This window comes from Urocitellus parryii, chromosome 1 (assembly GCF_045843805.1).
Source record: "Urocitellus parryii isolate mUroPar1 chromosome 1, mUroPar1.hap1, whole genome shotgun sequence".
NCBI classification, from domain to species: domain Eukaryota; kingdom Metazoa; phylum Chordata; class Mammalia; order Rodentia; family Sciuridae; genus Urocitellus; species Urocitellus parryii.
Window position 1 is genome coordinate 230846776 of NC_135531.1, and position 26038 is coordinate 230872813.

Genomic DNA, 26038 nt, shown 5'->3' on the forward strand with positions numbered 1-26038 from the left:
GGTTAGTAACATATAATAGCATGGAAGATGAAGATGAAAGGTGTCATTGTCACTTGGAAGCAGCATGCCAGATGCAGTATGGATGTCAGGATCACACAAAAAGAAAATTCATTCCCAGCGTTCCAGTCATGAGTGGTTGATGAAGGCTTATGCGGTTGTCATACAGTTCTGATTTCTTCCTTCTGTTGTCCTTGCAGCTACGTGGAGTGACACAGTCTGTTTCCCCACCCCTCCTTTTTTTTTTTTTAACTGACTGTATTTGGGATACCATTTATTCTCCCTCCATCATATGAACAATATACAGCACATAGATCATATACTGATGCAAAGTTGTTTAGAGAAGTGAAAAAAGTCAAGCCAAGTTGGTACCTAGAGAAATCATTACTGGTTCTCCAATGCACAGAACACACGTGAGATTTAAGGTACATAGGTCGAGCCATGGTCGAGGACTTGGGGAGCCTTGTTGGGTGTTACTTTATTAGTAAATTACAGGCTGACTACAGTATGCAGTGAAACAAACAGCAGAGACTGTCGTTAGTAACAGTGGGACTAGAAGGTATGCAGCAAATCAAAGTCCTTGAAGCAAGATGGGCTTTACCTTTTGGAGTCACTGTGAGTATAGCTGCACAAGTGGCTTCCCCAGCACTATTGGCTGCTTTGCAAGAATACTGCCCAGCATGCTCTGAGTAAGCATCAACTATAAGCAATATAGCCATGCCTGTGGACTCCTCAAAATGGAAAACTACATCTTTTGTTGGTGGAATTGGCTGCTGATTATGAAACCACTGGATTTCTGGCTTGGGAACACCAGAAACCCTTGCATGAAATCTGACTGTCTCCCCGCTGTGCACCCTGAGGCTTGATAGAGGCTGGATGAAGATGGGCTTTTGGCCAAAGGCCTCCTTCTTAAATGAAATTGATGAAGAGACATGCCACAGGGAGTTTGATGTAACTTCTTCATATTTGCTAAATCCTGAAAAGAAGCATGCCAGTTTTTAATGTCTTTTCCCTGCATTGAAACCAAAACACGTTTGGAGTTGTCTAAAGATCTGTATCAAATTTCAACAACGAACTAAACTCCAGTCCAATCTTAATGCTTTGCCATTGGATGTCACTACTGAATCAAAGTCACACAAGTTCACTTCCACTCCCAGACAGGAAAGCTGAGACCCCAATTGGTTAAGGAACTTCATCATATTGTTTGAGAAAAGTGGAGTTCGGAAATGAGTTTAGGTATCCTTTTCTTTTCCTCCTCTGATTGTAAAACAACATTTTCTGTTTTTATTTATTATTATTTATTATTGTATTTATTATTACTTATTATTAAGAAAGTATCTCATTATAGTAAGTGTTTAAAGTTAAGGAACAAACATACATTTTCCTAAATCACTGTGTATTTGTGTATACCTAACACTACTTAGACTATATTCATTCAGAAAAAAATAGTCTGATGCATTAGCATGTTACCCTGTCTTTGAACTGAAGGAAGTATGTCTGCTGACAACTTCAGATCCCCAACTAACAGAAATGTGAATCCACTTTAATACCTGGCCACTCAACACTAGGCCTTCTTTGAGGGATGGTAAATACATCCAGCTTGTGAACAGATATAAAATTGTCTACTGTCACTCCTGTCAATCATAATTGTGTCAATACAATGGAAATTGATGGCACTTCATTGCTTTTTTTTTTAATGATTCTCATCCCAGTTAAATGAGAAAACAAATATGCCCATTCTTTCAGCATCTCTTTCCCCTTTGGGACACAGGTTGATCAGGAGACAGAAAAGCTGGTGATGACAGTGACCTGTCACAAGTCTATGGGGAAAAAGCAGGCAAAATAAAAAATAATGGTCCATGACTCATGGGGAGAAAGGGTAACTGAGGAGCCAGAGCACTGCATATGACATGGAAATAATTAGTTGAATTAAAAGAAAATGGTAGGACCAACAATGATTTACATGAAATATTTAGTAATTGTTACTGGTGCTGTGAGATTAGAGCTCTATCAAAATGTGGCCTTAAGGTGGCTTTACTCTACCTTCCAGTCTCAAGTTGGCTGTGCTTGACACTTGGCCCACAGCGTTGCTAGCAACAAAAGTATAACTTCCTTCATCTTCTGGGTAAGCTTCAGCAATTTCTAGTTGGTAAGTGTCTTCAAACTGAGTCATTCTAAAGAACCGAGATGGCTTGATTTTCTTGTCTTTGCTGTACCAAGACACTTTTAGATCTGTATCAAAAAGAAAAGTCAACATCTAAGTCCCCCAAATAAGTAAGTGTTAAATTTTACCTGCAAACATAATATCAGACTAGAGACTGCATTTCATGCTTACTTAAGGACATTATTCTTTTCCTTTGGACAGACTATAAATCCACTATTAAATGACTTCCTTTCATCTTCAGGAAGGAATCATGATTCTAGAAAAATCTGTCTTGCTCTATCTCACTGGTTTGAAATATTTAACATGATAGAATTTTAGTTATACTCTTTTGAGGCATTTGGAGATCATGTGGTGGATATAGACAGGAACACAATTTTGATGTATTTAGTGACCTTGAGAAAAACATGGTCCTGAAAAGCAGTCATTATGAATGACGGATTTGGGATTGTGGCTGTATTCTGAGACAGAAATAAGGAAAATCTCCACTTGCAGTTTTCACAGTGATCAATCAAAAAGACAGCTGAGAAAATCAACATTCTATAAAGTCTAAAGTAGACATTCTTGAAGGCCGAAGACAAAAATCTGTACTTTTTGTTACCAATGAACAGGTGTCAAAAGGCTCAGTTAAGCAAAATGTATGGCACAAATAATTGTACAGAAGAAAAAAATTTAAATTGAGAGAGACAGACAAACACTGAGAGCTTCATGGAATTTGGGTACCTTAAAAATTAAATTTTTTTCCCAAGTAGCAGTTATAATAAAACTATTTCCATACATGTTTTGAGCCATCTTAATAGAAATACAAACCCAAATAAAGGATAAAATATTATTATACTGTTGTAATTTATGGTAATGTGCATTTTAAATTTAGGTGTTAAAATTAGGTTTAAATTGCCAGAATCAAAGCCACCTTGTTTTTGAAACTATCCCACTTCCTATCTCAATACCATCCATAGGAATCTTCTAACAACCCCATCCTTAGCCTTTTGGCAGCAATTTTGACCTATGAAAGTTACCCTCCTTCCTATGATGGTAGTTGTTTATAAACGACGGGTTCTCCTTTGAATGAAACATATTGGTTTGTTGTTCCAAGGTAAGTTAAAGAATGGAATCCTGAGACTGCACTGGGCCAGCTGTGTGACTTTGGCTATATCATTTAGCCTCTCTGATCAGTCTTCTCAGTTGAAAAATGAGGAGTGCCACAATTCATTGCATAAAATGGCTGTGAGAATTAAATGACATAGCATGCATGAAAGGCTTTATAAACCACTGGCACAAGTCATTCATTAGAATGAGAGTACCTGACATCACAGTGTCTTCAATTCCATGCCAAAAGACAAGGACATGTGACATAATTGGCAACACCATCACATGGAACTGCACAGCCATCCTGCAACTACTTGATCTATTAGGTGTGTTTTTAATCGCCAATGGAAACGGGAGGATGCAGAGTTCATTCATCCCTGTACAAGGTCCTCTGCTACTCCCACTGACAGTTTTTCCTTTGTGAACTGAAGGAGGACACACATGAACTGCCAACAGCAAATGAGCCAAAGGGCAAAACCTCCCTTGGCAATATACTTACTTCTCCCTCCTGACTCCCCTTGGGGAAGACTGGCCAGCACTCTCCACCCTACAATAGCAGCCTCTCCCCAGACCCTCTTCAGTCTCGCCTCCCACCTCTGTCCATTCCTCTGTTCCTTATCATAGTGTTATTTCTCAAAAACAAGCCTGATCACGTTACCCAGGAGTTAAAAAGCCCTGCAGTGGCTCCTCAAAGTAAACAAGATAAACTCCAAAATCCTAAGCATAAAATACCAACACTTTAGTATCTGGCCTTTGTCTTCTTTTCTAGCTTCCTCATCCTCTCAGGACATTGCTTTCCAACCATACTCCATCACTTGTCACTTGCAGAACACAAAGTGACTTTAGGAAGGTTCTCTCTGCCTGTCACATCGTTGTGCCTGATGGTCTTACTTCTTCAATACAGCATCCTCTGACTATCTCCCAGACTGATGCGTGGACTTGTTGTAGTGATTACAACCTTGGGCTCCAGCTGCCCACACTCCTCCCCTCATCTACAGCCTGTTCTGTGCACCCCTGGCACCTAGTATCTCAACTGTAGGGGTACAATAAATGTCGTAGAATAGAAATGGAATAGATGCTCAAATGAACAATGGACATCCCTCACTACTAGTTATTTCATTTAGCTAGCTGTCACTATCAGCCTCTAAATAAATGACACTAACTTGCAAGAAGCTAGCTGTTAGCTGTGTTGTTTAAAAATTGAACTCTAGATAGGGCAGATTGGGGGCGGGGAGGGAAGGGAGGGGGCAGGAGGTTAGTAAGGATGATAGACATCATTATCCAAAGTACATGTATGAAGACATGAATTGATGTCAACATACTTTATATACAACCAGAGATATGAAAAAATGTGCGGTATATGTGTAATAAGGATTGTAATGCATTCCGCTGTCATTTATTTTTTTTAAATCAATAATAAAATAAAATAAAGGCAAAAAAAAATTTACTTTTCTAAATTTATCTTTGACCAGTAGGGGTCACCAGAGACCGGCCATAAATAACATTTTCACTGTGAGAAAAGCATCACCAGATGGCTTGGAACCCTGTGACATAGTTCAGGAGTCCCCAGAAACACAAGACCAAGGCTTTTGAAAACTCAGTTTTATCCACTTCATAGAAGGCAGGACTGTGTTTACTCTTTTAGGTAATACCTAGTCAGGGTACATTGTGGAAATACTTTCAGACCCAGGGATGAATTTGTGATTTGGTAAGCTTTTGAAAGGGCATTTTATTTAATGAATTCAATATCTGTCATATAGAAAATATATCTACAAGAGGATGCTTAACCCTCGACACGTATAAGAAATATTACCACACATAGGGAGTTAATGATCTCATGAATTTATAAGACTCATTCAAGCATTTAAAGACATTAGTCATGCAGAAAAGACAGACTTCTTCTCTTTCTACTCCAGAATCTTATAGAAAGCTTAAAATATGTTTTTGCAACAGCTTCAAGGCAAAACTATATTTTTCTATAGACAAAAAAATTTATATAAAAATAGCTGAGATAACTATTACTACTTTGGATGATCTATATCTGTTTATATGAAAAGCTTTCTATAATATTCAATGAATGGGCAAATTATTTAGTGTAGTTTTAGTGAATCTGATTTTAAAATAATTTTTCTTTATTGTATTAGTAGGATATTATCTGATCAGTCCTGATTTATTGATATTTAGTGTTTCTCAAACACCATGGCTCAATGACAGAAATTCTCTAATCTTTGCCTGTGTTGCTCATCCAATACTAGACTTTTATGCATATACAGCTTCCCTGTGGGTATAATAAAATGAATGCATTGAGCACCAGTCACTTGGCACTGTGCCTATTGGTGTTTTCTGTGTATTGCATTTTAATTATGCTCATACAATCCACAGGTCCATTTGGTTTCCAGCTTACCATCTCCATCCTAGAGGAGGAAGTCATTAGGTCTGAAGACTTATTGAAACACTAACTTGTTTGGGAAAATAGACCCTGGCAAGGTAGAGATTGGGTTATAAACTAATGGGAGAAACATAATAAACAAAACAATAAAATTGATTAAGAGTACAGTGAGATACTTGAGCTCTGAAATTTCCCTTTAGTGTTGGTATACAAAAGCCAAGCAAATGAGGCAATGAGTTTCATTTAGGAAAAATCAATAATTTATTCCTTTGATTTATCTCATCTCTATCTGTGCAATCATAACTGGTTTGAAATGGCTCTACATGTATTATTTCATTTTTCCAAGGTCAGACTTCTGGGGTGAGGGGAAGTGCTGATAATGTGTGAAATGTAAGCTTCAAATAAAAATAGAAGCAGTGAATTCTGAGTGATTTCTCTATGATGGCACTGGGCATTATACCGATTCAAGTCAGCTAGCTTAATCCTGGTAATGGACTTCAGGGATTGCTGTTGGTCACATAACAGTCATTCACTGTCCAAGCCACCCCTGCTATGGAGTGCCGGCTATGTACCAGGGTGCTATTCTCAAGTAAGGATCCACACTTGTTCTCATGGAGCTTACTTTCTAATAGATTCCATGTTGCATGCACCAGGTTCCATTACTAGTTCGGTATCTCTCCCTCAAGAGATGAATATTCTAAGATTGAATGAATAATATCCTCATTTGTGAGGGAAAGAGAAACAGATAAACCACACATTTGCTGAAGGTCACACATTGGAGCCAAGATTCAAATCCAGCCTCTCTGACCATTAAGCTCCCACTTTTGAGAGCTATTGCCTTTCAAAGGAACAGATACTTCATACAGGATTATTCTTAGATTAAATAATGTCTTACATGTAAATGGACTCTTTTTTGAAACACTTGCAGATGTTATTATAATTAGTACAATAATAAGTATAGTTTTTGTCATTGTAATGTCTCAATCAAGGGATAAAAGTGCAGCTACATTCATAAGGGAACATGATGTTTTTAGATGATTAGTGGAAAACACTGAGCTATTTTTTTAAAAACTGTGGTGAAAACACACACACGTGCACACACAAGATTTACCACCTTAACCATTTTTAAGGCCATAAAACAGTAGTGGAAAATATTCATCTAATTCTTCATTCAATAATTCAAGTGAGCCTGCTAGATACCCATCAAGCTTCACATTATACATAAGATGTTCGTAATAGAGGAAAAGGTGAGAGAAGCTTTTCTTTCCATCTTCTTTGTAAATACTAGCAATGAGAGCCTTTGTGTATAAGCCTACCTGTCCCAGAAACTCGGCACTGAAAACGGGCTGGCCTTGCCTCAGAGGTGACGGTGTCCTGAAGTGGGGCAATAATGGCAGGAGGATAAACTGGCATTTCCTGATCAGGAGACACGACTTCTGGAACTAAACAAAAAGACCAAAGGTTTTGTCACGATTAATTCACCACACAGATCTCACAGAAGGGAGCATGCAGATTTATCTTCATTTATTTTGCAATGGAGCACTTTCAAAGTCGGATAGAATCTTTTACAAGTTCCAGATTGTAATTTAAATGCACTGGGAGAGCAAAGAAGCTGGCTTTCGGGCTTCATTAGCAAGCAGCACTCCTACCTTCCACTGAAAGTGAAGCAGAGGTCGTGGCAACTCCGTAGTCATTCTTGGCTTCACAGGTGTAGACAGCAGCATCCTCTGGGAAGGCTTCAATGAGTAGAAGCATGTACTCCTGCCCATCATGAAGAAATTTGCACTTGAAGCCAGTGGAAAGCAGCTGTTCCTCCTTGTACCAGGAAATTTTAGGCTGTGGTCTGCCAGATATCACAGCACAGAAACGGGCAGGCTTGCCAGACTGCACAGTGACCGGCTGGAGCTCTTGTAGAATTTGGGGAGGTTCTGGAGCTGGAAGAAAAGGACAGAGACAGCCTATGAAAAAGTGTGAAAACACAGAGAGCACACAGGACTCTACACTCATTTGTTGCCAGAAGCAAAACTTTGGACTTGTGATATCTTTAAATTAAATATTAAAACATTATTTATTCTAAGCAAGAATTTTGCCCTCAAGTAGAAGGAACAGCTTCAGAAGATTTTTTTTTTCTTAACATGGGATGGAGGGTATTGCTGAGAATGCGGTTTCTCACTATAACATGATTATTTTAGTTCCTTGATGGTACATAACATTGAATGCCTAAGATAATTCTAGAACAACTTCTGTGAGCTACTTATTTTTAAAAGTCATTTGGAGCCAGGTGCAATAGCGCACATGTATAATCTCAACTTCTTGGGAGGCTGAGGCAGAAGGATTACAAGTTCAAGGTCAGTCTTGGCAACTTAGGAAGACCTAAGACCAAAATAAAAAATCAAAAGGGGCTAAAAGTATAGCTCAATGATAAAGTACCCCTAAGTTCAATCCCTAGTATCAATTAATCAATCAAATAAAAGTCATGCAATGGGGCAGCTCATTCCATTCAGGCTTATTTGTTTTGCAAGGATTTGTGTATATATCATTGTCAGTTCACTATAAACAGGTGCCAGTGAAATGCAATCAGTATGTATTAAAAGAATAAATGAATATTATTTCAGATCTAGTTAAGCTCAATTAAGTGATTTTACAAAATTTTCTGTTATGTTACTTAAAGCTTATTCTCAGTGTTGAATGAGCAAGGGGACCTGGGCAGTTCTCGGAACCCAAAGGGAGAGAGGACTTTTACAAGGCCAATTTCTAACACTACTATAGAAAAGAACTTTACTTCATGTCTCAGCTTCCCCACCACTAATACAGAAGTAAAAACTGGATATTATGACCAGTTGGTCTTTTAGGAACCCAGGAAAATGGTTGGTAAATGGTTCACATTTGTGAATCTTGAGTGTTCCTGTGTCTGTCTCATGGGTATTGTGTTCAAGATAGAGCCCAGGATAGGGATGGGAGGAAGGTTCTATTTTTCTCTGTGTATCTAGATTAGCCTTCAATCTAGACCAGTCTCAAATTCAGCAATAAGGATTCTAATGAAGAAAGCAGAGGTCTAATGGTAACCGCCCGAGGACAGACTGCTCTCAGGCTCCGCCAGAGTGCTTGGTAGTATGTGGAACTTGAACCTCTGATCTTAGAGCTTGAGGCAATAAGGACCTAGATCCATAGTATCTGTGGCTCTGGACCCTCCCACAGTCTCAAAGGGAATCTTAGGATTCTCCCAGATTCTTCACACCAGAACCTGGAAATGTCTCTATCACCTGTATAATGTTGGTATTGGTACTTAAGCCCTTGGGACAGAGAACTAAAACACTTTAATGCAGTATTTAGAATCATATGTGGGACATATAATAATTGACACACAGCGGACATTCAACAGCATTGATCAATCAAAAGAGGATATGGCCTTTAGGTGCTTCCTGGAAATGACCTCTCAATAATACTTGTAGTAGCTACCCTCCCTTTCCCAGAAGTATAGTGTGAAAATAAATGTATCTTCAGTCATATAAGTGCCATGGGTTCTTTAGAAACTGCCCAGGAACTACCAGAACTTCCGTTACTTAAAAGAGAGGATTACTCCAGATGGATCCATACAATTGGTTAAATCTCTACTACGTACCATTGACATAAAGAGTCACAGAACTCCGGTTCCTTCCTGCCACAAAGGTGTATTCGCCTGCATCACTCAGTCTGGTCTCAGAGATAAACATACGGTGGATTCTTCTCTCTATCACATATTGGTGTCGTTCTTGGATTTGGAAATTAATTTCAATGCCATCTTTGTACCAATGGGCGTCTACATCGTCTTCATTGACCTCAAACTCAACTACAGCACGCTGTTTCTCAATGACCTGTTGATAGAGTAACATAAAAAGAAAACTGAAATCTGATCTAGTTTCCTCTTATTTCTAAAACTGTTGATTTGACAAGCATACAAAATCTGTACATTATAAGTTGGCTGATTATGTAATATTCTAATTTTTCCTGCCTAGTCTTTGACAAATGCTACCCAAACTTCTTTTGTAGAGAATCATGTTTATACCTGCACTAATGAGGGAGGCTGTCCAGGGAGACAATCATTTCATCTTTAAATGTTTGCTTCTTAATTAATAATAAAAAAGTAATGACATATTACACTGGGGACTTTCAATTATTTATAGAGCTCTTTGAAGTCACTATTCAACTTGATTTCATATTATATGAACAATAACTTGGCAAGCTAGGTCAGAGTTATTATCTTTGCTTTAAAAGTAAAAAAAAAAAAGAAAAAACAGCAACAAGGTTCAGAATTGGAAAATAAAGACTGCAAGACATTCAGGTGATCTGAATCCTTGTTGAAAGCTTTTTTACGATGGCCTAAGGTCTTTGGATAAGCAATATGGTGAAGCTGAACTCAAAAAGTATTTCTCTGAACATATTCCCTCCGCTTCATCACTTGGGAAGACTGGTACCCATGAGGACCAACTCTGCAAATACAGTAGAGAGCAAAGGTGTTTGCTCAGCATCCTTGAGAGGAGTCCAGTGCTGCTCAGACTGGAATTCCTCACAGAAAGAGTTCTCAGCACTAAATCCTTGCACACCTGCCTCTCCCTAGATAGAAACCCGAGAATTTTCTACCTCATTTTAAATTTCCTTAATTCTAATTGATGTCTGAACATCATAATTTAAATTTTAGTTCATTTCTGGTTGGTGTTGCTCAGCAAGTGGCCACTTGTTACAGTGAGGTCTCTACAGATGCTCTAATTAAAGTACTTAGACAGCTGCTAAGGACACACATATTCCCCAAGTGAGTAGAAACTATGACTAAATTGGTGTCAGCATAAGAATCTAAGCCAGCAGGGATGAGCTGATTGTAAGCTTTAAGACTGTGGCTAGAAAATTTAGACATCAAACAAACAAAAAAAGAAAGAAAATTTAGAAATCAAAAATTAAAATATAAAACTATGGATTAGGCACTATTGATGATGTCTCATAAAATTCAGCTTGTAGACAATACCTGAACCTCCTTTTTAATACTTCGGATGCGAACGTCTCTGCCCTCTACAAAGAGGTTAGCAGTGGACATGTTGCCTCCTGCTACCACCGTGTACTGGCCCGCATCGGACATCCTCGTGGATGGGATCAAAAGGCGGTGGACATATTTCTCCTTCTGAATCTTTATTCTGTGGATGAAATGGAAATTGGAGCTTAATGCATGTGATTCAAAAGAAACAGCATTGCTGGGATACAGTTAGACAAAATGACTAACCTCTCTGCAATCTGCAGTTCTTGGCCATCTTTCATCCACTGTACAGTAATGTCAGGTTCAGAGACTTCACATTCAAACATGGCTCTCTTTTTCTCAAGAACCTTAATGTCCTTAATGTGTTTCCTGAACTCTATATGACGAGCTGGAAAATAGCATGTAAAAAAGTTGACCATTTTAACAGCCTTACTGATATGTAATTCACATACTATAGAATTCACTCACATAGAGTACACAATTAAATGGCTCCCAGTGTATTCAAATTCAGAGTTGTGCAACCATCACTATAATTTTATAACATTCTAATTTCCCCCCAAAGAAAACAGGTACCCCTTAGCTATCACCCCCAGACTCTTCCCACTCTCAACAGATTTGGGTATTCCAGACATTTCATATAAATAGAATTATATAATCTGTGGTTCTTTGTGGCTGACTACTTCTTCCACTTAGTGTAAATTTTTCAATATTCATCCACATTGTAGCACACATCAGTACTTCCTTTTCATTGGTAATTAATATGCCACTATATGGAAGTACCACCTTTTATTTATCTCTTTATCAATTGATGGACTAACATTTTATATAGTAGGTTTTATTTTTTTTCCCCTATTACTATGACACTTATGAAGCCATACCTTCCACATAAAGTGTGGCTGTCGAGGTTGCTTTTCCAGCCACGAATGTATAGTCAGCAGCATCTCCAAAGTGAACATTCCTGATGTTCAGTGAGTGTGTGAGCTTTTTGGTTCTCATCTGGCACCTGTCAGTTGACTTGATTTCCACACCATTCTTTAACCACTTGTAAGAGATGCCTTCATAGTTTACTGTCACCTCAAAGGTAATGGTGTCCTTTTCTTCAGCATTGATGTCCTTTAGCATGGATGTAATCATGATTGCTGCAAGGGGGAAAGGGAAAACACCCAAGGAGACGTCACGTGAATACGATGTGGGTGGTAACACATGCACCATGAAAACCTGATATGTTATTAGTATGTCTGTTGAACAGATGACAATGCAGAGACAGGAGGTTCCATGTCTTCCATATCCTGTACAGGACAATGCCAACTGCGAGAGGAGCAGAAAGATGAAGTGATAGACGGTGAAGCATCTTTCTGAGTAGCCTTTCAAAGCTACTATAATTGGGAAATTTTATCCTGGTGGGAGTGCTAGCACCTAACAGTGTGAACACACACTAGATATGTCAGTCAAGTTTTTTCAATTTTTTAATTTTTTGAGTAGAATAAATGTTGGATAAAGAAAAGCCTAGGATATGAAATAACAATGAGTCCACTGAATATGTGCATTTAAATAAATATATATATATACACATACACATACATACATATATGTATTTTTGTACTTACGAGTCACTGTCAGGGTGGCACTGACTTGGTCATTGCCACAGACAAACGTGTATTCTGCTGAATCTTCTGTGCTGGTGTTCATGATGATCAGCTGGTGGAGTTTTCCCTGCACAACTATCTTGAACTTTTCGCTCATCTCAATTTCCACACCATTCTTCAGCCACATGGAAGGGACATTGAAGTGGGACACCTCGCATTCAAAGGAGGCAGTTTTGGTCTCAGGTACCTCAATGCTTTTCATGGTTTTTGTGATGTGTAATGCTAGGGAAAATGAGAGAGAGCACTTCAGTTAATATGTTTTATTTTAAAATTAAATGAAACAAAACAAATGGTAGGTAGAATCGTAGAGCAGTGGGGCTGCCTAAAAACTTACTCTCCACAAACAACTTTGCCTTGCATTCCAGTTGCCCCACCACAGCTGTATATTCCCCAGCGTCTGAGGGGGCAATGTTCTGCAGCATCAGCTTGTGGACCTTCCTCTCTGAGACCAGTCTGTGCTTGTCACTTGGCTTAATCTCCACATTCTTATGGAACCATTTTACTGGAACCGTGTCATGGGAAACACTGACTTCGAAGGCAACAGTGGTATTTTCCAAGGCAGTGACATCCTTTGGCTTTTTAATGATCTTGACAGCTAGTGAAGATAGAGAAATTCAGTGACAGGGTTAACTTAATGGTAATCATGAATCACTTCCTTGTAAATTGTTTCCAAGTCAACTTACTCTCAACATGCAGTCTGGCACTGGCTCCCAGCCTTCCAAGCTTGAAGCCATAGACAGACTCATCCACGATGGCACAGTTTTTAATTCTCAGAGTGTAAATTGTTCCTTTGACCGAGATATCATATTTGTCATTGGATTTCAGCACAACTCCATTTTTGATCCACTGGACACCCTTGACATTAGGATGGGTAAGCTCGACGGTAAAAACAGCATCCTGTGTCTCTGTCACTGTAAGATTCTTCAGAGTCTTCTTGATTTTGACAGCTGAAGATGAATTAATGATCGGTTTAGAAAATATTAAAGAACAGCAAGGAAAATAAGTCCTGAACAAGACAATTACCCAGTCATCTTACAAAACAATGGTTACAAAAATTTTGTAGTATGCAGTTCGTCATTCTAAAAGATTATTTAGGGAAACATGGGATTCAGTTGGACATGACATTTTGCAATGTTTTTCTATGTTTGAAATATAGACTGGGATGAAATTTGCATAACCATATACTAATAGCTTAATAGACTGACTGGAGAAGGATGAAAGAGAAATGGGGAATCAGTGTCTGATTTAATTACTTCACAGAGCCTATGAAATAGCTTTATCTCATCACATAGACACATTTGATATGGCTCAGAAGGAAAGTTCAGAGAATTTATAATGTTTTTATGAAATGAAGATTCATATCATCCAAAATGTTTATACCACTCGACTTCTAAAATAACAGTTAAGAAAGCAATATGATTTGGAAAAGATAACTCTGTTATATCACTGACCTTCAACTTTGAGTTTGGCAGATGTTTGGGAAGTGGCCACCTTATAGGTATATTCTCCAATGTCATCTAACTTGGTAGCAGCAATAACAAGTCTCCTTTTGTGGCCATCAGATTCACTTCTGATGTTGTTGCTGAGTGGCAGGTGTTTGCCGTCCCTCAACCATTCACCTTCAGAATCAGGGTTGGCAACTTCACATTCAAATATAGCTTCCTGGGATTCAGCTACAGTCTGATCTGTGAGTGGCTTGGAGATTGCCCCACCTTGGGAACAAGAGAAGTACACGTGAGTCCTTTTAAAGTATTTATAGAATGAAGTAATGTTTGTGCAATTTAAAATCAAATTTTGAAACATGATTTTGAACACTGAAATGTCTAATGAGATTATTTTTATCCATATTTAGAAGCTATCACAGAAATCTCTTATTCTACATATGCATGACTAATAACCAGAGAATATACTGGAATCAGAACAGTTTTTCAAAGGAAAAGCAACTGATAAAAATACAGAATTCTGAGAATCATAATGCACAGCACACAAGTTGAATGACCTTTAACTGAGTTCTTTCTTCTAAACATTGTATTTGGTCCCAGTGAGGAATATTTCCTGGAAATATGACTGATATTTGGTTGGGAACATTTTGCTAAACAAAATGTTCAAGTCATTAATGCTTTTATAGGATTGAGGACTCCTGTATACTAAAAATCAATGTGTTGACAAATGTCACCTCTCCCAGTTTCTTCCACTGCCTCTTCCATCATCATCAGAAATAATTGCTTTAACAATTCAGTTGCTTATGTAGCTTATATATCTGTTCCCCTCTAAAATTTGAATTCTTCAGGAAAAAATATCATAACTCACTCATTTTCATGTCCTGAGCTTCTAAAAGTACCTGGCCTATGGTAGGCACTTTAAAAATGTTGAGTGAAATCACCAAAGAACTCACAGTTTTTTCCTTGTTTTCACACACTTAAAAACATGTAGTTTACATTAAACATATCAAAGTGCAGAAGTTGAGATTTTGTTGTATTGTATTTTTATGGTCAAATCTCAAAGGAAATCTTATGATGTAATAAAGCAAAAATTATTAAACTTTCATACCACTTTTACTGTCTAACTTGCTTATATACCAAGTGGCATGGATCACACTATTTAATCTGAATGTAGTATTTTAATTCCTCTACGATTAAATTATAACAAACCAAAAAATTGATGATGATTTCTAGTTATTGTTGAAAACTAGTTTATGCATTTGATCTTTCATTTTAAAGCTAAGCATCTCTGATGAATGGGACTGGTATTATCCCTACTCATGTCATAAGAGATAAACAGATATGCAGAGTTGTGCTTAACATGCATTCATTGGGTGCATAAAAAGTATGAAGGAAATAAGAGAAATGAAGTTTAAAGAAGCAAGAGTTTATTTCCTAAAAAAAAGGAAATAAACCTTTACAGTAGGAAAGTTTAAATAAAACTCAATTGGGTAAACCTTTATTGATCGAAGGTCATGTGGAGTACACAGAGAAGAGAAAGAAGTCCAGATTTAAGGGGTTTATCTTATGAGTGGGAAGAGGAAACAGGGAATAAGACAAGTATTTAACGAGGGTCAAGTGATCCTGGAGTCGGAGGAGAAAGAGATCCTATCCCAGCAAGAAGACTGAAGGAGGTTTTACAGAGGAGATGGCATGTGAGGTAAGCCCTGGTAAAAGTTTGGCATTTAGGCTGGTGGGGGCAATGTTGAGGGTACTAGAAATCTATGTGAGTAGAGACATGGAAGTGGAAAATGGATGGGAATTGGGGGAGAATTGGGCAACAATTGCTTAAATGAAAACAGACTGTCCACAGAAGAGAGAAAGTCAAACAAAACGTGTACCAACCTGCCACTGTAAGTTTTCCAGACGTCATATTTTCTCCAGCATAAAATGTATATTCTCCTTCATCATCTTTCATCATGTTTAGAACTGTCAATTTGTATATCTTCCCATGAGCTTCAATTTTATATTTAGAACTGGGTTTGATTTCCTTGTCCTTAAAATTCCATAAGACATCGATTCCTGAGTGGGATAGCTCAACCTCAAAGACCACGTTCTGAGTTTCTGTACAGGTAAGGTCATGAAGACCTCTGATAATTTTAATTTCTAGGGAAAAATTAAATAACAAATTGGTTATTATCATAGTTGGAAAGTAGAATGCTTAAAATAATGACTGAATGGAATAACCCTTACTTTCCACAGAGAGGTCACAGGTGGTTTCAACTCTGCCAACCATCAGCTTGTAAGGTCCTTCGTCTGAAGCATGAGTTCGATTAATCACAAGTCGCTGCTTAGTGCCTTTGACAATGGCTTGTACACGGTCATCGGGCTTGATCTGTTCATCGTTCACATACCACTTAACAGAAGTGACATCAGGGACTGAGACCTTACATTCGAGCACAGCCTTGGTACCCTCGATCACGTTGACATCTTTTAGAGGTGTTATCACATCAACGCCTGCAAAAGCAGACAAGGATAAAAAAAAAAAAAAACAAAATTATGATTAGAATTTTGTTTAAGATGTCTTCTCATTAAAGTTCTTTTTCTCACATGTTAATGTAACCATGAAACTAGAGCTGGGTGTAGTTCAGTATGTGTGAGGCCCCAGGCTCAATTTCTAGCATTGCAAAAATGAAATGATATGCAAAAGTATATAAGTAACACTCACTATAGACTGAGACACGTCCACTGGTGGAGAGTCCAAGGGAAGGAATGGTGAAGGAGTAGTTTCCAGCATCTTCCTTGGTCATGTCTTCAATGAGCAGCATGTGGGACTGTTTGTCAATCACGATGTGAACTCGGTCACTATGCTGGACTTCTTGGCCATCTTTCATCCAGATGCCTTCCACGTTTTCTAAGGAGACTTTAACTTCAAGCTGGACAATGTCACCCTCGCAGACTTTTTGATCACTAAGTCCTTGTAGAATAGCAATGGGGCGGGCTGTGAAATATTGAGCAAAAAAGAACATCATGATCATTTTGTTCGATCAACCATCACGAGCTTACTGCTGGCTGGTGGGAGTGGGAAGACTTACGTTTCATTTTAAGGTGACAAGTTGTCTTTTTCCCATCGATAACAAAGCTGTATTCTCCCTGATCCTCTTTGGTTACATCCTTGACTGTGAGGTTCTGACGTCCTCGGCGAGATGTGATTGTGTATTTGCCATTGGACTTAAGCTCCACACCATTATGATACCATTTCCCTTCTATATTTTCTGGGGACACGATACACTCTAACTCTCCTGAAAATGATTCTGGAACTTCTATGTCCTGAAGTTCTTTGACAAACTCCACAACAGCACCTGAAGTATAAGATAAGAGTAAACTGATTTCTCTGGAGAGTTCTATATCAAGACTTAGGATAGAGACAATGCCCTGTATAGCTTTTCTTTCTCCCAGGCTATCAGGAATATTTCTAATATTTGCCTGCTAGCAGACTGAAAATTTTTCAACAAAAGGAGTTATTTTAATTTTATATTATTTTTTCAAGCAGAATTATATTTCATAGAATTTTTAAAGTGAGATATCAAAGTCATATTGCTTTTAAAAAAATCCTACCATCAATATTCTTAATAGGGATATAAATTCATGATTCTTGCTAAGAAGCTTATGGCTGATTCTCAAAGAAATTATTCTCATGAAAGTAAAATTGCATAACTAATTTTGTCACAAACCAAAGGTGACTTTACAACTTAAGTAAACAATGACATCATTATTTTCTACCTTCAACAATAAGTTTTGCTGTTGTTTTGACATTTTCATCTTCTACAAGAACACAGCTGTAGTCTTCAGCATCAGAGGAGTCAATGGTCAGCACAGAGAGGAAGTGGACCTTTCTGTCTGAGTGCATCCTGTATTTATCTCCTTCATGAACCTCCATGCCATCTTTATACCATTTCACTTTGACAAACGGCTCTGAAGTTTCACACTCAAACGTTGCCATGGTGTCCTTTTCCTTAGCAACAACATCTTGTAATTCCTGTGTGAAAGTGATCAATTGCTTGGCTACAAGCGGGGAGAAAAAAAAGCACATTATGTTAAATTTATAATATGAGCAATAGGAAAAGAAAATTTTAAAACTATGATATTGGACACATAGAGACAGGTCCATTAAATGAAAGATTTTCAAATTACCTTGGACAAGTAAGAATGCATGACTTGAGGTTTCTCCAGCTATATTGACAGCTTTAACCATGATGCTGGCTGAGTCCTCGGCAGTCACATCTCTTATGACCAATTCACAAACATTGTCCTCTGGCCAGTACCAGTAGATTCGGTCAGATCGCTCGATTTTCACACCATTTTTGTACCATTCACATTCAGGGTCTGGTTTCCCCACAACTCTGACCCTGAAGTGTGCATCAGATCCTTGACCTACTGTTTGACTCTGGATTCTTTCAAAGATTTTGGGTGCCTCCATACTAGGGCTAAGTTCAATTCTATCAGGTTTAAATGTTGGAATAGTGATTTTGCCTTCTTCGGCAAGGGCTTTCTTCTCCTCTTCAGTTAACTCTTTGGTCCAGTGGAGAAGTTCATCTTTCGTCTTCTTCAGGAGTTCTTCATAGGATTCGTCCTTCTTCCGAGACTTGAGCTCCACGGCTGTGATGGCTTCATAATATCCCTCCTCAGTTCTGCGCTTGAATTTACTGCGCAGCTCTTCCGACTCCTCAGGCACTTTTTCATGGGTGATTCTTTCTGCCCTCTTCAACCTCACGATTTCTTTGGTTTCGCTGGTGTCGACAGGTCGATCTACCTTTTGTACTTCAAACTGAAGTTTTCCAGGTTCATGAACGTGAAACTCAGGCTTTGGCTCAGGAGCTCGCCTAAGGACAGACCTGAAATCTTCCCTCTGTTGGATCTCAAGTTTCACTTTATGCTCTATCACACCTTCAGGATTTTCTGCGGTGACCTTGACTTCACCGGTATCATATGACTTGCAGTCCACTATGTCCAGATAATGAATGCCATCATAGCGAACTCTGAACCGTTTGCTTTTGCGAATGAGCTGTCCGTTGAGGTACCAGTTGACCTTGGGCTGAGGGTAGCCTGTGACTCGGCAGCGGAATCTAGCTGTCTCCCCTTCAAGCACTCTTACTGGCTCTGGGAACAAGACGATGTCTGGCTTTTGCTTTTCCTTTTGATCTGTTGTTACACCTGTAAGTGCACCTTCATGAGCCATTCTCTCTAATTCCTCAATTCTCTGCAAGCCTTTCCTCCCCTCAGGCAACTGAGATTCTTCTACAAGACTTTTCTCGTCTTTAACGATAAGGGTAGCAGATGTGTGATCTGTTCCATATTTGTTAGTGGCTCTGCAAGTAATGACGCCACTGTCTCTATTATATGCAACTCCATAATCAAGACTGCAGTACCCAAATTCATTGATCATACGGAGCCTGTTGGCTGCTTCCAGGGGCTTTCCATCATGAAGCCACTCCACTACCATTGTTGGGTCACCAATCGGTGTTAGTCTGCATTCAAAATGGGCAGGTCCGAAGCGCTTAAGTCTGAGGGAAGTGAGTTTTTTCTTGAAAAAAGGTTTCTGTTGTTTCTCTTTGTCATAAAGGTCACCTTCTTCCCACTGCTCTTGACCATATCGCAAATGGAGGGGTTCCAGTTCTGGGGCTGCAATCTCCTTTGCTCTATATGTCCCACGTGGAATGATTAATTTTCTCTCTGGTTCAGGCTCTGCAAACTCAACTTCAACATTTACTTTGCACCTTGTGGTGTCTCGGCCAGCCTTATTAATAGCAGTTGCAGTGTACCAGGCAGAGTCTTGGCTGACAGTGGAATCGATTTTAAGGGCAGCTTCTCCCTTGGTTCCTTCGATCCTATAAAAAGTGAAAAAAAAAATGTCAATAATATAGTAGTAGTATTGCTTCCTTGGTTATTGAACTTGCACAATAAGCTTAATGGTTGTATTTTCAAACAAACTTGCCTGATTCTTGGATATTTATGAGGTACGATGATGTCGCTGTTTTTCAGCCATACAATGTCAGGGTTGGGGTTACCAGTAGCTCTGACTTTCATTTCAAGCCGGGAGCCTTCCTTGATGTTGACATTTTTCAGTTTTTCCACAAATGCTGGTTTTACCTGATGTTCCACAGCTGAAAGAGGAAGGTCATGATTTAGAATGGAGGAGGGCTGAAATACCTGTTTACAACCTAAGAGATGAGGTGGTTTCTTTGTTTTTATTTTATTTACCTTCCACAGTTAAAATAACTGAAATTGAAGATTTCCCTGCCCTATTTTGGGCAACCACAGTCCATTCCCCAGAATCACTGGGCGTTGCAGGGACAATAATGAGTGATTGGGTACCATCTTCTTTAATGACTACCTTATGGGTATAGTCATTGACGACTTGCTGGCCTGTTTAAAAAAAATACATACAAACAAAAAACAGATTTAAAATAAATTTTTAAAGTTCTTGGACACACATACACACACTAGCCTTTTTGTGTGTTTAATGATTCATTGGACAAAACTAAACTTACCATTATGAAACCAGAATGTTTCTGGCATAGGTCTACCCACAACCTTTAAGTCAAATCTGGCAGTTTGTCCTTCTAAACACTTGAAGGAAGCAGGTTTTAACACAAAGACTGGCTTATACAGTCTCTCAAGTTGTGACTCGTCTGTTTCCTCCAGCCTACGTCCCGGGGACATTCTTGCAGGGGACATCCGTGCAGGGGACATCCGTGCAGGGGACATCCGTGCAGGGGACATGCGTATAGGAGACCTGCTCACTGAACGTGGAGAGATAGACCTGAAAAATCAATGCAAAACAGAATATTTTCACAAAACATTTAGAAAACTCAGCAAAATAATAAACAATTTTCTCTTATTTGGTAAGGTCATTTTAGAATCTACTTATTGTGTGTACCTTAAAAGTACCTTAAATTCATTGGGATCCAAAAATAGAATATATAATTATTACCCTCCAAATTATGTGTTTTTTTTCACCCTATAGTCTTATTCCTGGTTAGTAATCATTCAACACATCTAGATACTCGGGCTCAAAGTCTTGAAACTATCCTTATTACTGTCTTTTCCTCACCATCTGGATTTAATTAGCCAACATACCTTCTTGGTTCAACTACTAAGACATCTTAATTGATTAACTGGTTAAATAAACTAATGAATAAATTTATGGGAAAAGAAAAATATACTATTTTATCTAAAGGAGGAAAAAAGAAATTACACTTAAAAACCAAACCAAACCATATTTACATATTGTAGCCAAACCAGGCTGGATTTATAATTCTGGCACAACCACTAACAGCTAGGTGAACTAAGGCAATCTGCAAAGGTTCCCAGAGTCTCAGTGTTCCAATTTATAAGAAAGCATTAATAATGCCTACATTGTAGGGCTATTGCATAAATTAAAGATAACATCTGTGAAGATCATGTGTTAAATAAATAAGAGCTATTGTGATATTAGGTATAAGCACAAAGAAAATGAATAGCATGGTACACTAATGAAATTCTTTGTTCATTCCACATAAGTGCAAGAAAGAAGAACTCTAGACAGTTGTCAGTATTTGCCAATTGTACATTTCTGTGTGATCTCAGCCATTTGCTACTGGGCTGTTTGGTGTTTAAACACAATTTACACACTAAGCAACTCAATTCCCTACAAGTCTCACCTGATTCTGCTCATGGGTTCTGGTGTGGGTATGTAAGTTGGAGCTGAAAGTGGTGCTGCAGGCTCTACATACAACTTTCCTGAGCAAATTGCATTTCCTTTAATATTGCTAGCAAATGCAGTATAGATTCCTTCATCTTCTGGAAGAACAACAGGTATACGCAGACTAGCTCTGCCATCTTGTAGAAAGTCCATCTGGTATCTTTCTCCATGTTTGATACGTTTGCCATCTTTGTACCATGCAATCTGCCAAAAACAGCAAGCAAATGTTAATGAAATTTGGATAAAATAGTTGTAGTGTAACTTATCTGTATCATTATTACAGCATGGAGGTTTGATACGTATTTATATTTTACCTTGGGTAATGGATATCCAGACATCTTGCAATGAAAAGTGACACCCATCCCTTCTAGAATTCTATAATTCTTGATTCTTAATTCAAATCCTGATTCAATGGCTTCAGATTCAGAAATATCAACTGCCATCTTTTCTTCTCCATCTTCTTCAAGAAGTTCTTCTAATGTCGTTTTTATTATTCTATATTCAATTTCTTTAATGAGTCTCTCTTCAAAAGAAGAAATATGGAATTCCTGTGCAGTAGAAACATGATGTGTTAGAAAGACATATCCTCACTGATAGAAATTCTTTAAAGTTGTGTATTAGTTTCTCTGTTAAGGAATGATTGAAGTTTTGTTTTGTTTTGTTTGTACCTCTACTTTAAATAAAATTTATGTTGTTATTTAAAAATTTTTGTTTTAATTAGTTATACATGACAGTAGAATGCATTTATGTACTTTGATATATCATACACAATGGGGTATAATTTCTAATTTTTCTGATTATACATGTTGTAGGATCACATTGGTCATATAGTCATATACTTAACTGGTGAAAAGAACCCAGATGACTCTTGTTATTTTTGGTTTGGTTTTGAATCTACAAAAAAAGTCACCTTTGCCAGTGTATGCTATGGCATCTTGGGTAAAATAAATAGTATTTTCAGTATGGGTTACATTTGGAATGTTCATCATACAGATATAGGTGTCTTGGCATTAATGGACTTACTCGTGCTAATATTTATATTTTTTCCTAAACCTCATATCAAAACTCATGTTTTTTGCATATATACAATCCCTATTACTCAAGTTCCAGGAGCAATACATCACAAAGATTAAGGAAATTTGCTAACAGTGAATTTAGACACATAAATAGTTGTCTAACCCTGATCTCATCCCTTGAAAGTGAAAATATCAAACTAAAAAGGGTTATTGCTGGAGAAAAGCATAATTTATGAGACAATTTAGAATGTTATTGTTCTACTCACCTGGTCTTCTATAAATGTTCTGACCATTACAGTATCTTTGGCCATTTTCTTCCTAATTAAGGCCTGTTCTTTTTCATATTCTTTTTCATACTCAGAGTATGCAAATCCAGGTGCTATTTCTCCAACTTTGGGTTCCTGAACAAATGCAGTCATTTGCGTCTGGTAAAGCATTTCTTGCTGGGATTTCATCAGTGACTCATAATCAGCTAGGAGTTAAGAGCATAAGTTAATTTTTGATATTCTTATAAAAATGAATGCCCTATTCATTCAGACAAGCCTAAACAAGGGAAAGTTTAATAATGAAAAACCAGTTTTCCAAATTTCTACTGTCAAATTGCTTAATAAATACCAAATTGAATTTAAAAACCAAACTTATAGTAACAAGTCAAACTATTGTTGAAAAAAATTTTCAGCAGTCAGTCCTTTAGATCTACTCTAAAGGTTTTCCTGATTTGCTGTGTGGTTTTTTTGTTATTCATTTTCCTTCCTGATTCTTGTGTGTTTTAGCTGCTAAATAGGGATAATAAAATAACTTCCTCTAAGGGATGTGGAGCAGATCAAATGAGACAGAGCTGTTAACTGTAAATGTAAACAGCTAGCAGAGATAATGGTGATCTACAGACATTTTGTGTTTGGCATGAATGTTACTACTTTCTTTTCCTCCAAATGATGACATCAAAAATCTTGATTTCTAGCTTTTAAAATATTGCCAGCTTTAGCAACATTGAACTTGGTTTGTGCTTGCTTGGTGTCAACATATGGGAGATGGGAACTACCACTCCTTGAGGCAAGGCACGTACTCCAGTTTGCCATTGTCTTCAATGAGCTCATCCATGTACCTGGCTGGCCCTTGAAGGGACCTGGATCTAGAATCCCTGCATTGCAAGAGTGGAGGATAGAAGCTATCCTTCAACAAACGGAACTACTGACAGAACCTCAGAAATTCAGCCTTAGAATAGTCTGAAGCTAAGGCCAACAGAAGGAATAAGTCTCAGAATTTGGATACTGCAACAGGGCACAGCTGCTTCATTGCATTTCACTTCTTACCAGGCACATAGAAACTACTCTTTGAACTTACCTTCTTCAAGTAAGGAAGCGGAGGCAGAAGTTTCTCCGTGCTTATTACGGATAACAATAGTGTATTCTCCTGCATCATCAGCGAAGGTCATAGAAATCACCAGTTTGCATTCACCAGTTTGTTTGTTGTAACTTACTTTGTATCTTTATGGAAATGAATAAACAAGAAAATCATTTATAAACAACCCTTCTGAGAGTAAAAAAAAATGGACTCCTTTATCAATGAATCTGTTATATAAAATTCAATAATCATAAACATGTGATTAAGCTCTACCATAGATTATAATTATAAAATTGCTGAAAACTGAGGAAAATACATGTATATGAGTAATGAGGGACAAGGAAGTTAAAAATTTAATTTTAGAGAATATTTGAATAGATCTTTATCTCAAAGAATATTTAAATATTCTTTAAAATATGAAGTATAACACTGCTTATGGAAATAAGTAGCTTCAGCATTCATGTGAGAAAATGATGAGGTTATTTAAACAACAGTTATCTTTTCTTTATTCATTATTTCACTTGAAGATCAAATGAATAGCAAAAATAAAATTTTTAAATATTTTAATATTAAGTCTCTGGAATACTATATTTAACATATGACATTTTTAAGTTATCCAGTTGCCCTTTTTGATTTAAAAAACTGTAGGATATTTAGAACTAGATTTTATATTCAATTGCAGAAAATTCATTAACATAGCTTCTCATACATGACAAGCTTTTTTTCTTCATTACATTACCCCCCTTTTTTTAATCTTTTAACTTAATTATTACTTTTTTTTAAATTGAAAGTTATCTTGAATCCATTCTGGGAGAGAGAGACAGAGAGTGTGTATATGTATAAAATGTTCTAGCACTATCAATGAATTAAACTAGACTATATCTCCCATCCACCTTGGTCACAAAGTTTTATTTCTCAATAATATTCTGCATAAAATGTAAAAACACCTCAGAACAGTGATGAAAGCTCTGCAGTGAAAGATTCTATGTGCAGGAGTTGGTGGCATAGATAAATTCTACTTCTCTCTAGGCTTCATCTATATATCGCACAACCACAGTGAATTCTGTTATACAGCTGTCAAAATACCTGTATCCAGTTGTTAGAGGAACACCAGATTTTTTCCAGTAGACATGGGGCTTTGGGTTGCCTCCAACCTGGCATTCAAACACGATGCTCCCACCTTCCACCAGTTTCTGGACCACTGGTTTTGTAATGAAGAAAGGGGCGGCAGGTTCTCCGGGCCCTGCTTGTTCCTCTGTGATGCTAGTATCAGTCATTACCACATCTCTTGACTCAACAAAGCTGGAAGAGAATTCCCTTTGCATTAGCTTCTGGGTTGCAACTGGACAATACTAAAAGGACAAAATATCAAAAACTGTACCAAAACAGCAGCTAATTGGCAAAAGAATGTTTTTGTTCTTACCGTTTCTCTTCAGTGGTGAATTTCTCAGTCACCGCTGTTGTTTCCTTTTCAAACTCTTCTGAAACTAGAAGAAGACAAAATTGCTCACTGAAGTGAGCTATTTAGTCTGTTCCATTAGTGACTTCTGCTTGGCAATGACAGTTAAGTGGACCCCATAATCTATCCCCCACCCCAATTCCAAACAGGGACACCATTATGAGATGTGTGTAAACCATATTGTAGAACAGCATGCCCGCTAAGAGTGGTGACACCTGCATGGGAACTGTGGGGGACATCCACTAACCCTGTACTGCTAGGTAGCAGGATGTGCTGACGGTCCCAGCCTCGTTGACAGCACTGCAAGTGAATCGCCCGCTGTCTTCAGCAAAGGCTTCACGAATCATCAGGCGAGCAATTCCACTCTGGAAGGTTATCTGGAAATCAATGGAACTTTCGATTTGGTAGTCTTCTCTGTACCATGTCACTTTGGGGGATGGGTATCCAGAGATGTGGCACTCCAAGGTGACAGATTCACCTTCTATGACAGTCACATTTTTTAAGCCCTGAAGAGAGAAGAAAAAGGAAATTATGATATAAGTGCATATTCACTAATTATCTCTACCTGTTACAACAACCGTGGCATTTGAACACATTTGCACAATTTAATTGCCACAATATGGCTTATTAATCAGGACTCCAGAAATATTAGAGAAGTACCTCCCTTGGAACTTGGAATATTCCCAATTAGAAATTAATGCTCAAAATTTCCAACTCCCTGCAGTGGGACTGTATTACTTTCATGTCATCAGGGAAACTCTGTGCCT

The 26038-nt window shown here is 37.9% G+C and overlaps 1 protein-coding gene across 24 annotated transcripts in view; it reads right to left on the minus strand.

Moving 5' to 3' along the window:
* The window catches only part of Ttn (titin), a 266326-nt gene that overhangs the window by 217200 nt on the left and 23088 nt on the right, over window positions 1-26038 (minus strand). For all 24 annotated transcript variants that reach the window (XM_077802977.1, XM_026391974.2, XM_026391969.2 and 21 more), the window contains 27 exons: window positions 25519-25777; window positions 25236-25299; window positions 24899-25114; window positions 23813-23955; window positions 22735-22940; window positions 21767-22000; window positions 21412-21656; window positions 20260-20531; window positions 19970-20134; window positions 19704-19872; window positions 17903-19596; window positions 17492-17773; window positions 16804-17070; window positions 16437-16709; window positions 15962-16225; window positions 15614-15874; window positions 13739-13999; window positions 12971-13234; window positions 12622-12882; window positions 12249-12509; window positions 11520-11780; window positions 10888-11029; window positions 10636-10801; window positions 9259-9490; window positions 7286-7570; window positions 6953-7078; window positions 2041-2229 (listed from right to left, as the gene is read on the minus strand). In XM_077802977.1, coding sequence (XP_077659103.1) covers window positions 2041-2229; window positions 6953-7078; window positions 7286-7570; window positions 9259-9490; window positions 10636-10801; window positions 10888-11029; window positions 11520-11780; window positions 12249-12509; window positions 12622-12882; window positions 12971-13234; window positions 13739-13999; window positions 15614-15874; window positions 15962-16225; window positions 16437-16709; window positions 16804-17070; window positions 17492-17773; window positions 17903-19596; window positions 19704-19872; window positions 19970-20134; window positions 20260-20531; window positions 21412-21656; window positions 21767-22000; window positions 22735-22940; window positions 23813-23955; window positions 24899-25114; window positions 25236-25299; window positions 25519-25777 — 7462 coding nt within the window. The remainder of the gene's footprint in view (window positions 1-2040; window positions 2230-6952; window positions 7079-7285; window positions 7571-9258; window positions 9491-10635; window positions 10802-10887; window positions 11030-11519; window positions 11781-12248; window positions 12510-12621; window positions 12883-12970; window positions 13235-13738; window positions 14000-15613; window positions 15875-15961; window positions 16226-16436; window positions 16710-16803; window positions 17071-17491; window positions 17774-17902; window positions 19597-19703; window positions 19873-19969; window positions 20135-20259; window positions 20532-21411; window positions 21657-21766; window positions 22001-22734; window positions 22941-23812; window positions 23956-24898; window positions 25115-25235; window positions 25300-25518; window positions 25778-26038) is intronic.